The sequence below is a fragment of the Ambystoma mexicanum genome, chromosome 5p, assembly GCF_040938575.1.
Source record: "Ambystoma mexicanum isolate Mex_15411 chromosome 5p, UKY_AmexF1_1, whole genome shotgun sequence".
NCBI lineage: Eukaryota > Metazoa > Chordata > Amphibia > Caudata > Ambystomatidae > Ambystoma > Ambystoma mexicanum.
The window spans coordinates 540152965-540165894 of record NC_090930.1 but is presented as its reverse complement, the minus strand read 5'-3'; the positions used below and the strand labels follow the sequence as shown (position 1 = coordinate 540165894).

At 46.8% G+C, this 12930-nt stretch overlaps 1 protein-coding gene across 3 annotated transcripts in view; it reads left to right on the top strand.

Moving 5' to 3' along the window:
- The window catches only part of SRPX2 (sushi repeat containing protein X-linked 2), a 1035003-nt gene that overhangs the window by 376658 nt on the left and 645415 nt on the right, over positions 1–12930 (top strand). For all 3 annotated transcript variants that reach the window (XM_069612957.1, XM_069612956.1, XM_069612958.1), the window contains exon 3: positions 6203–6283. In XM_069612957.1, coding sequence (XP_069469058.1) covers positions 6203–6283 — 81 coding nt within the window. The remainder of the gene's footprint in view (positions 1–6202; positions 6284–12930) is intronic.

Genomic DNA, 12930 nt, shown 5'->3' with positions numbered 1-12930 from the left:
AATTAGTACTTCGTGAACTTCTCTGTGCATACATGGGTTTCAAGCAGCGCAGGGTTACACCATTGTGGCTCCAGGCAAATGGAACTGTTGAGAGATTCATGGCGAACATCAATGGAGCCCTCCAGATTTCCCATGTGACTCATCGCAGATTTTTTATCAGCTGCTGAGGGAATATCCAAACACTCCACACAGTACTACAGGGAAATGCCCATCGAAAATAATGTTGGGGCGGATGATCCAGGCCCATCTACCACATACCAGATTGGATTGAGACAGATATGTGGAAGACATGCAAGTACAAAGAAATGATGCTGACGCAAAGGGCAGAATGAAGGAATATGTGGATAGGAGAGGAAAGCCAGAGAGTCTGATCTTTATGCAGGGAAAAGAGTGGTGGTACACAACCTCGGTGACGGAAAGTGATGACTCCATTTCATCCTGAGCAACTCACTGTTACTTACAAGAAGGGGACAATGATGACAGCGGGAGATCCTGGTCAGGAAATCACCAGAAATATGTCCCACTTTAAGCAAAGCGAAGGAAGGGGGATGCTGCCTACGAAGACGAGCATTGCCACAGGAAAGAGCTTGATTCTGATGTATTGTACTTGAGTGATGGCGAACTCTTAGAGGAAAAATTGAGGCAGGTTGTAAGGATGGCTCTGTTTACCATTCTGGAACAGTCAAGAGAAGCACGACCAACGTGCACTTGAATCAATCCTATGCTGCTAATACAAGGAATGGAGTAGTGTGAACTGGGTTGTTAAAAAGGAGGAAGTGTGAAGGCATCATGAAGTAAGACACAGACAACAGATTCATTTTTCTAAAATAAAGCTTTTATTTTCTCAAATGTCAGGATGCCGTAAGGCCTAACTTGCCCTATGCTAAGGTGGGATTTCCCAACCTAAAGAAACTAAAGATAGTCTGTGTTGGAAAGTTTAACTCAAACGTCTGTCTGTGTCAAAAACCTATGCTTGCCCTCAGAACGAAATCTATACAATATGTAGGGATGTTAGCAACCTAAGAAAAGTTCAAAGTAAGGTTCTGAGCTTCTTCCAGCTTCTGGTTTGTTTTCAGCTTCTTCTTCCTCAGATTCAAAACAGTTGCACAAAAAGGTCTTGCAGCTCCCTTCCCCAAGTTTAACAAAGTTCCAAACAACCTTGGGGTTCCCTTCCCTAAGTTCAATACAGTTCCAAATAACCTTGGGGTTCCCTTCCGCAAGTTAAACACAGTTCACAGTTAATTCAACTTTGTCAGCTTTCAGTATGCACAGTATTCTTCTAGGTTTCCTCACCATTCACTTGGCTCTTCTTTCTTTGCAGTCCCTTCCAGACTGATGAAATAAAACAACTTCCATCTCCTTGTTTTTCTTGGCTCACTTGAAGTAGGGGTTACTCGGCCTAGGCGTAGTTGTTGGACCGCATGGTCCACTCATCACAGGTCACGCAACCAAAAACCCATGGCACTTTATAATGTTCATTGATTCTCATTGGACTACTTTGCCACCATAAGTTTCCTTTCTGCACTTGTGACATTAGTCCAGTTGCCCTCTTGTTTGTTCTTGGCAGTCTCTTGCCTCTTCTAACACGTGCTTTTCACACACTTCACTTCGCTGAGTTTGCTCCTTTTATCACCTTGCTTTCACATTAACCAATAGTGCTTCTTATTTGCCTTTCACATGCTTCACCAATTTTCATTACTGCTTTTCACTTGGATTTTCACTTTTCACATATTTCAAAAATGCCTTTTCCTTAATTTCACTCTGTTCGTAAATACACATCACTTTCTCTCCATTTCTGAGGTATTTTCATTAGACTTTTGCCTAATGTTTCTGTAATTCGGTATTCAATATTTGTTCAATACTTGATAATTTTTTCGACACTTAATAATGTCCTTCGGGTCTCCAAACCCATTCATTATATGCATTCATTGGGTCGTCCCCTTCTTTGGCCCATATAAAGCCCCAGCAGCACCTCTTCTTTCACTCACTGGTATGCGGCAGCTCCACCAGGTGCTTGTGCAATCCTCTTCTGCTTTTGCTGGCTCCCCTCTATCACACCTGGAGCACCGGGGACCCGTGCTCACCTCTTCTGGATGTTCCTGCTGTTTTCTGCAGCAAAGCGTAAGCTTCGATGTCCCCTAGCTCCAGCTGGGGACGCACGGCTCGGAGCCCTGCAGGGCTCTGCACTCTCTTGCGGCTTTCTCCAGGCTCAGCGTCCTTCCCGCTCTCCTGTAGCTGCCATCATCCTTTTCACCGGCTTCTCCTCTCCAGCCTGGTCCACGGTGCCCTGGCTTCTCAGGCGGTTCCCCTCTCTCATGTGTGTCACTCCCTTTTATGTGTGCCTGTAGCCTCTTAAGGGCTTGCAGGTGCAGGTCCTTTGCCTGACTACAATTAACTCTATCACTGGCACATGCCTGACTTTCAGAATGGCGTTCTACAGTCCTCTTCCTCGTCCCAGTACCAAAGTGGTGTGTATAGGTGGAAGTGTGCATTCCTCCTAGTCGCCTCTTCCTCGTCCCCGTCTTAAAGGGACCTCAATGGGGTATATGTGGAATGTGTGACAGTGGGGAAGAGTGGTAATAATCTATGAAGGTCAGGGTAGGGGAGCATGTACTTTGCCCATTTCTTGATCTACCCAGAAGAGGGTAATGGGGGTCTGGTCTGCCCATAACGGAAGATGTTCTCCCTCTTGTTCTTTTTCCTGCTCTTTTACAGGGATGCTTAATCTGAGGTTTGTTTGGTAAAGAAGGAAGAGAGGGGTTTTTGCAATACCCTATAAAAATACCCCATAAAGGCTTCATGGACTGAAGGTTCATTGTGGAATGGAAATGGGGGATACCGCGTCTCACCTAAAGATACCCTCCTTTCATTCCCCAGGTCTCCTCCACCGAGGTGATCCTGCCTCGCATATCCACTGCCAGGTTCGGGATCCAAAAAGGATGACCTTTCCCTGGCCACGTGAGTAGAGGATTCTGGGGAGAGGGACGTGAGGATACCTTCAGGTTTCTCACAGAAGTTGTAATATTTTAGATTGCACTTGTGGAGACAGTCCTCCTCATTATGTTTAGAGGAGTGGCTATAACAGGACAAGGGAGGGGGGAAGTGACATTGCGGGGTGGGTGATGGTGTTCCGGGCTTAACAGCGAATAAAGAATGGAGTTGGAAATACTCCTGGTGTTTGTGTTTTATTTGAGCCTTGATTGTGTGAGCGAGTGCCCTGTATGAGGATTGTCACATGACCATCTCACTTCTTGCCTTTCGGAAGAAAGTGAAAATGTTCCTCTTCCTGTGCTTATGTCTGCAATGCTCAGTTTGTGTGCAAGAAAGCAAGCCCTGTGATGCCCGTTTGTGGCCGTTAGAGTATTGTAAATATGGTGTTCATCATCAATTTTGCAGTAAAGCTTTATTCACTTATCCTTAGTTTGACCACAAAACAACACAGTGGCAATACTGGTAGTTCAGTCAATCAGAAACGAAGAATTGCTGGTACTTTTAGCTGGTAGTTACCCAGAATTATTCATTGCTTCTTGAATGACAACCACATTTTCTACTTGCCACCCCATTGAAGCGCTCCTTTGTCTCCCTTTCCTGCCTGCTCTCCTTGCCAGTGGGGGTCTTCCTGCTGACTTTTCGCAGATTACTAGACTCGCTTCTCTCTTTGGGGCCTCCGACCAGCCCTCCTCTATGCCGGTACCATAGACACTCCACACATGCATTGCAATGTGGCTAGTACGGATGTAAAACTCTTCGGCCACAACCTTTTTTCAGATGGCTACTGCTCCCCACTCCCTCAACGGGTGCTAACTGCCTTAGTGTTAGGGAGAATTCTCTCTTTAGGCTGAATTTCCTAACCTAGTGAGTCCCCCAGCAGCTTTGCTGGATTTCTGGAGTTTGTTTTTTTCTCCTGCCAAGAGTGAGACTCTTTTTCTCCCACTCTTGGGCATGATTTATGGTGTTCCTTTGACTGTTAATGTGTTTTACGGGCTATGGGGTCCTTTACTCCATAGGGTCTCATGTGTTTTTACTATGTGTGTTACACAGCACCCTCCGTGCAGTAACACAGGGGTGTCATAGTGACACCCCACCATAGACTCCATACCCTGGGACTGACTGCTGTCTCCCAGGGCATGTAAAGTCACCATTGGCTTTACTAGTCCCAGATTATTAACAGAAACCAGTACAAACCATCATATTGTGGACGTACTGGTCAGGGCAATTCGATTGCCCTGGGGTCTGTTAGTCGAGGGGGCACGTCTCCGTCCCCCCTGATCGAGTTTTGGCTGGTGGCAGTGGATACTACTTTTTATATTCGACCGCGAATATATACCTATGGGATTTTCCCATTGTTCGAGGCTACCAACTTTAATTATTTAATTCTCATAGCCTCGAACATACCGCCGGTTTATTTAATTAATATTAATTTGCCGGTTGGTACTTTTTGCCAGGACTCGATTCTAAAATGGCGTTTGTGTTCTCTTCTGTGACTCCAACCCAAGTTGAGCCCTTTGTTCCACTTTTTGGCGGGCTTCTCCACAGAAGCCTCCAAAAGTGGTGCCACTCTGTCTGGGTACCACAGGGGGTGTGGGAGGGGGTTTAGGCACCCTGGACTGAGTTACCTTGGTAACTCAAGTCGTACTCTTGTGTGATTGGCCCAAGGCTCACCACTTAGCATGTTTGATTGACAGCTAGGCTGAGTGAATGGGGGTGTGCTGCATAAAAGCAGGGCTTTGGGGACTGGAACTTCAGAAGTCACCACAGGACCTGAGAATCCGACGAGGGAGAAGCTGAGCCGACCTACCACAACGACACCACCGGTGGAGCCCTGCGGAACCGACTCACTATTTCCCGACGACAGAGAAGATCTCCCGACTGGAGAGGCTTCTTCCCCTGACTGGTGGACACAACCAGTTTACCTTCTTTCTTCGCACCCCAGACCGGTTTGTGGTCAAACTGCCCGTGCCAAGCACCCCGGCGGCCGGATAGCCACTCACCACTGAACTGCGAATCAACGGACCGCTCCTTGTACCTGAGAAACTCTGCGGCTGGTTTCTTCCCTGGCAATGCAACGGACTCCTGTCTTCCTCCCCGACGAGATCCTCTCTTCCCCCGGACGAAGCACCGACTTGCATCCGCTGGCAGGAACAACTGCCCCCGCTGGAGTATTCTCACCACTTTAAGGTACCATGTCCGCCAGGCCTCCATTTCTAAAGATTGCTACAAGGTAATAATAACCCCTTAACCTTCTGGACTGGGCTGGCCGCCTTGACCTTCTAACTGGTCCCTTTCTTTTGGTCCAACTCTTTTTTGAACCTTTGCAAGACTCTTGTGCACTGCAACCATGTGACCTTGGACACATTTCGTTTGATCCTCTTAAAGTGGATCCAGCCTATTGAACTCTAACTTCACGGTTTTACTTTGCCTTCCTGTCTTGTGGTGCTCTTGAGTGCCATCTACGTTAAGCGCTCACCGCTGTCTGAAAATAAGTGGGGCTTTACTTAAGACTTGTCTAATATTCTTTTAAGGGAGTGTATATCTTTTAGTGGCCGTGTTTTTGAATTGCTTACTATTAGTGCCTGTGTGTTTTTCTAGATGTGGTTTTAAATAAATAATTATATCTCTTTTACACCAAGCCCTGGTCAGTGTTTACTTGTTCTACTGTGTTCTCCTGACCTATTGTGAATACTTTGTATACTGCCTAACTCTTCTTGAGGGAAGTCTGACTGCTCAGACACAGCTACCAAGTGAATCTGTGTGGTACAGACTGCTACCAAGTGGGTTTACTGGCAAACACCTGTAGTCTTAAATCTTTTGCAGTGGTCCCAGAGGGAACTGCACAGGTTTCTGCCTAACACTTAGCACGCTCGGGCCCTCGACAATGGCAGATGTTCGTTTTTCCTCCAGCCCTCCTTTAAGGGCCTCACTTCACTCTGTGCCATTATATCAGGCTTTGCAGGCCCCTTCATCTCTGTCATTACCAGTGCCTTGGGCTCTAATGTTTAAAGAAATGATAACTCAGGAATTTCGAGGATTCACAAATAATCATAGAATTTTGAGAGTGCACGAATAATGATACAAATTATACAAATTATATATATACAACATTTGTGCTTCAAAAATGTAGCAGTATTTTATAGGTGAAAGTTAAATATACAAAGGTCATTCATCTCAAATGTAAACTTGTGTTTGCTTCCACTACACAAAGGTTCTGGATACTCTGTTGATGCAAGTTACAACGAGGTGAATGCCCAAGAGGCTCCTTCTGCGCCCTTCCTGGATTATCAAGGTAATGCATCTTGCCTTGTACATATCTGTACATTTAGTATCTACTGAAGACGTGCTACAATGTCCCCATTTTGTGATTCCAGATCCTTCGCCTCCATATGACAGTTTATGTATCAGCCAAGTGCCATTGATCCTATGTTAAGCACCCAGAAATGGGATTGCTCTGTCTGTATTATGCTTTATTTATAGTATTTCTTCTCCTACTGTAAATAAATACAAAAATGCAATATAATCAACATCTTTAGTTCACATGTTCTTTTCACTCTACAGTCTTTGGGCTACAAAGTTCTGATCCCCTCATGTCTTCCTTTTCATGTCTCACCCAAAAAGCTCTCATCTGCATGCTCTCAAAATCATTGATAAACATGGTGGGGGTCTCCATATAAACATGGAATTCCTCCAAAACTGAGGCTATGCCCATTTCTCATCTCTTTCTTGCATTTCAAATATATGATTTGTAAGAATGTGACTCAAAATATCCAATGCGGAAAAACAGCTCAGACGGAGAATAAATGCACTTGGTCAGAAAAGCAAGTTTATTGCATGCTAACGATTATCGGGAGGGGGTTCAGTTTATATACACAGTTAAACAATTTACATAATCACACATATTTTGTTACAAAGTCATCCCCAAGCCCTCATTAGCTAACTCTAATACAAAGTAATTGAATCCCCCTAGATCTAAAACCCCATTGGATACATTCACAAACTACAACCCCTTTGACATGTGATCTTCTTTCATAGTCAGTTATGATGTATTCCACATAATACATTTATCATTCATAAATAACTCAGTTTATTATTCAGACCATGTGACAGAAACCCATTAACCCAGATGGTGATTGTGCAAGGAATATGGAAATAAACACTTTGAAGCAAGCAGAGGGAGAGAAATAAGTAAGCAATCCTTTAAAGCAGCAGTAAATCCTTATCCTCCCATATGCTCCGGCGTCCCATAGTATTTTCCGCTGAATTCTTTCACGTAATCCTATTTGCAACTGCCATCTCAAGTCATATAGCCTTCGGCATACATTCTACTTATTTCCCTGAAAACCCATTAACCATCAGCTCTCAATTTAACCCTCCATGTAACCAAACCTTTCTGGTCATCAAAAAAGCAAGCTTTCATGCTCCCAGGGAAATTACTCTTTGTATCTCAGAACACAATCTGGCCATAAAAAACTAACAAATGGCTTTCCATTCTGTTTTCGCCTTCAGCCCTTTGCGATGGATCACAACTTCCCATATGCGGTTCGCTTCCAACCACCTTTTATGACCTTGGTCATCCAGGTTTTCCAAACCCGACAAAAACCCCTCCCTGTGAATCCAGGGACTCTGCAGCCAACTAAGACTCAAATTAGGTGATACCTGCATTCTCCAATGTCTCCATGTACCACAACGATGAACCTCATATTTCCCAAAGCCCTAAATGTGTCTGCAATCTAACCCATTGTCGAATTCCCACATGTTAGTTTCCCCTTCAATGAATTCCACTCTTGGATGCATAAAGCTCCCCGCTACATACTTCTCAGCGCTATAAATTGTACATTTCACAATATGTTGTATCCATGCTACTGCTACTCATGTTGCTGCCTAGTGTTACTCTAAAATATATCCAACTGAAATGCAACGTAACACTCATTTAAATTCTTCTAACTGCATTGAACACATATTTAGTTTCAACATCGCATCTAAACCAGGCGCACCATGACCTGGTACAATTTACGTAGTGTGAACCTTTTTCCTGTGCTGGGACCTTAAAAGTCTACTGCAGCAGATACATGGATTAAGTGGACTGGAAAAAGGATCAAATACTAGGGCAATGAAGTTTCCCCACATATAGATAAAGTTATAACACATAATTCACAAGTTACTCTGACATGGATCAAGAATGATTGTGAGCGGTGGTGGGTATTCTTCAGTTGACTGCACACCCTTTTTCTTTGTGATGATTAGTTTAAGTAGTCGCTATTACTCCATAGTCTTAAGAAACCAATCCATCAACATTCAACATTCAAATAATATATCACAGTTCAGATTACCAAAAATTACTAAAATGATAATTTTTTATCTTATTTACTATATTCTGTAGATATACAGAGAAAGGAAAATTCTGGGATATACTTTCCCCGAAGCGCGTAAAGAGTATTGCGCTTTAAATCAGTTGGATCATCACATACCACTGTGAAAGTTGGTTAATGAGATTTTATAAAGTGTAAATGTCTTCCTGTGATATATTATTTGAATGTTGATGGATTGGTTTGTTAGGACTATGGAGTAACAGCCACTACTTGAACTAATCATCACAAAGAAAAATGTGTTTCGTGTATAATCATATTGATACAAATGTATTGAATTGTTAAGTTGAACTGTTTCTTTTCTTTTTTTTTGGAAAATTTTTATTTTAAATCAAGGCAGGGTGACAAGCATACATCATAAATAGTAGCAAAGACGTGTTAACCCCTAACCCCCTCTCCTCGGGCCAGTCCCCCCCTCCCTCCACTCCCCCACCAGGCCTCCACTCTCCGTGCTCTCCTCTCTGCGGCCCCACAGTTTATGTGTCCCCTTCGGGTTCCTCCTGGGCTCCCAGGGTTTTGCCCTATTCCCGAAGCGTGGGTAGATCGCCGGGACTGGGACCCCCAGCAGAACGGGGCCTGGCTCCAGTGGAATCGTTGCCCCCTTGATCTGTGTAATTGTCCCCAGGCATTGTCTCCAAAATCGCTGGATTTTCAAGCACGGCCACCACATGTGGAAAAAAGAGCCTGGGTGGCCACATCCTCTCCAGCAGGAGGGGTCCACCCTGGGATTCATGTGATGGAGCCTAAGAGGGGGGCAGTACCACCTCAGCATGATCTTATATGCACATTCCCTATTGGTGACACAAGAGGACGAGGAGTGTGCTTGGGTCCAAATGTGTACCCATGTTTGGTCTTCTATCAGGTGCCCTAGGTCGGCCTTCCACTGGGCCATGCAGAGGGTTCTCTGAACCAGGAAATCGCCCAAAAAGCATCTGTAAAAGGTAGATATCCTACCTCGAGATGGGGGGTCCTTGAGCGATAGTTCCAGTGAACTCGGGGCGCGCGTTGATGCTTGTAGGATTTGGGGCTGTGAACACCAGTGGCGCAGCTGTATGTAGGCAAATATGTCCTTTTCCCGAGGTTGGAACTTCTCCTTGCATCGTTCGAACGTGCATGGCGCGTTCCCCTTGTACATCTGCTCCAGGGTCTCAAGGCCTCCCTGTATCCAGCGTTGAAAATTGCGCGGGTTTGATCCGGGTGAGAAAGCTGGATTGTGGAAAATCAGCGATTGCGGGTTCAGGCCTCTTGGGACTCCCTTCCGTTTTAGTGCCCAGTCCCAGACACTCAGGGTGTGTTTGGTTGCCCGCAGGAGGTCTCCCCAATGTGTCCTGAGGGGGGCCGGGATGTGTGGCAGGAATCGCAGGGGTAGGGGCAGCCGTGACTGTTCCAGTTCTACCCATCTAGAGCGGTTTGTGAGTGTTTGCCATGCATGAACATGTGCCAATTGGGCCACCACTCTGTAGGCCTGTAAGTCCGGGACTCCGAGCCCCCCCATTTTGGAGGCCCCCAGAAGAGTTTTGTAAGGAATTCTAGGTTTTTTACCCCTCCATATGAACTTCACCATTTTCTTCTGCAGGTCTCGAATTGCTGGCGCGGGGATTGCCACTGGGAGGGAGGAGCCGGCATAGAGAAACCTCGGGAGAGCGTTCATTTTGCAGGATGTTATTCGCCCCATTAAGGAGATCTCCTGGGTCGTCCAACGTCTCAGGTCTCCCTCCAGTTCTTTAAATAGCCGGGGAAAGTTGGTCTGGTACGTTTCTTTTGGGTCTGCTGGGATGTAGACCCCCAAGTAGGGGATGGCTCTGTTTTCCCACTTGATCGGGCTCATCTTGGTCAGTGTCTCCCGCTCCTCCGGGGCGAGGCCAATGCTCAAGGCTGTTGATTCAGCAAAGTTAACTGAAAAGCCGGATACCTCACCGTAGCTGCTTATTTCTGCCAGGGCATGCTTCAGGGAGGAGCGGGGTTCTGAGATCGTTAACAGGACATCGTCAGCATATAAGGCGATTTTGTGTTGGGAGGGGCCGACCTGCAGGCCTGTGATATGGGTGTTTTGTCTTATTTTCTGGGCAAAGGGCTTCATGGTAAGTGCAAAAAGCAGAGATGATAATGGGCAGCCCTGTCTCGTACCACAGGACAGCGAGATCGGGCGAGATGGATCAGTTGGTCCTCAGAAATGTTTTGGGTCCTTTGTAATTGGCCAGGATCATTGTCTGAAAAGCTGTTCCAAAGCCAAAGGCCCCCAGGGTGCGTTTCATGAATGGCCAGTCCACCTTGTCAAATGCCTTGGTGGCATCTAGTGCCATCAATACTAGTTTTTGGGATTTTCGGGTGGCGATGTCCACCAAGTTTAGAGTTCTCCGGATATTGTCCCCTGCCGACCGATTTAGGATGAAGCCTGCTTGGTCTGGCTGGATTATCTCCGGTAGGATGCGACCCAGACGATTCGCAAGGACTTTGGAATATAGGTTTGCATCTATGTTCAATAGGCTATTGGTCTATAGAAGGCTTGTCGAGAATCCATCTGGGCCTGGGGCCCGTGTCTTCAGCGATTTGATGGCTTCCTCAACCTCTTCTTCTGTGATCAGTGCCTCCAGATATTCCCTTGCCGAGGTGGAGAGTTGGGGCAGTGCTGCGCTCTGCAGGTATTCCTTCTGTTTGAGCCGGTCTCGTGGAGTAGCCGTCATGACCTGCGTTAAGTGGGCTACAGCCAGTTGCTGTTTTAGATTCTGAATATTGGACAGCTCTCTGGGGGTCACGCAGGCCAGAGATGGTGTTAGTTTGTTTTATTTTGGCCAGTTTGGCTACCAAGAATTTGTTTGCCTTATTATTCTTTGCGTAGTAGGATTGTTTGGCCTTGGCCATTAATTGTGCGGTCTGCTCCGCGTAGTGGGCCTCCAGCTTCTTTCTGCCCATGCGTAGGGCTCGCTGCGCTTTGGGGGACCAGCCTTTTTCTTTGTGGGTCTCCTCTGCCGCTTTCAGTTCTTCCTCCAAGGTTATCCTGGTCTGCCGCCTGTTCCGATGATAGGCTACTGCCTGTGCAATCAGGACGCCTCTGATCACTGCCTTCATGGCGTCCCAGTTATTCGCTGGGGAGGTATCAGAAGCTGGGTTTTCTTCAAGGAAATTCTTGATCGCCTTTGCGATTCTGTCTCTCACCGACATGTCATTGAGGATTGGGTCATATAATGACCATTTACGGGGAGCGTTAGGGGTGGGGTTCTGGGCCCGGATCTCCATGATCACTGGAGCGTGGTCAGATAGAATTCTTGAACCAATAGACACTTCTTTGACGAAGGCGAGAGTTTGTGGGGACGCCAGGAGGAGGTCGATCCGTGAAAAGGTTCGGTGGACATAGGAGTGAAAAGAATAGTCTATTTCAGTGGGGTGTAGGACCCACCATGAGTCCACTACTTCCAGGGATCTGAATAGGTGTAGGAGGCTCAGAGCCTGGGTGAAGTCGTTCGGGGTCGGAGGGTGCGACTTATCTCTTATCGGGTCTGGTACTCCGTTAAAGTCCCCTCCTATTATCACATGGCCTTCTATGAAGCGTGAAACAGACGTGCTCAAGGAGTCGTAAAAGTTCGATTGGCCAGAGTTAGGCGCATATACGGAGACAAAAGTATATAAGTCACCAAGGAGGAGGCATTTGACTGCTATGAACCGGCCTACTGGGCATGTTTTAGTGTCCAGGATTTGAGGGTGTAGGTCTCTCCTGAAGAGGATTGCAGTGCCTCCTTTTCTAGACTCTCCCGAGGCGAAGAATTGGAGTGGATACATCCGGGAGCGGAGACGCCCAAAGTCTGCTCGTAGCAGGTGGGTCTCCTACAGCATGGCCACTGCGGCCTCCTCATCTTGGAGTTTTTGCAGGATATTCTTCTGTTTGGCGGGAGAGTTCAGCCCATTGACATTGAGGGAGAGGAGTCTTAGGTTTTGGTGGTCTGGGGCCAGATACCCCCCCATTGACTGGATTGGGGAGAAGGGTTAATGGCGCCTGGGTCAACCACCATCACTTGTGAGAGATAAGAAGGGGTCAACCTGCACTTGGGATTTTAACACGAGCCCCCAAAGGGGGGCCGTAACTTTAACCAGCGGGTGGGCCGACATTGTGTGAGTGGCCTCACCTTTGGCCAACGGGGCCAACAAGCAATACAGTACTGTGAATTTCCAAGGACTCAGAGTTGGAACGTCTCTTGGAACGGGCATGAGCCGTGGATATTGCCCGCCGCCGCAGTTGATGGCGCATGTTCCTTACCCCAAAGATGACGGTTCCTTGCGGGGCAGGATCAAGCGGTTGGTGAAAAAGGTGTGGTGAGCGCCTATATCTTCAGTTATCTCTTCCGGTTGTTCCGCTGCACCTTTGACCATGATGGCCACCTTGGCTTCGGGGGGGGGGGGGAGCCGGGTCTGGGTCTCCAGTTGGCTCTGAGTTTGGTGAGGCGGATTCTCTAGATGAGGTTGGGTGCATGATTTTATTCGCATCTTCCAGGTGACTGATACATCGCATCATGCCTTTGAATGAGAACTGCAAGGCCGTTGGAAATAGCCATCGGTAACGCACCTTTTGGTCTTG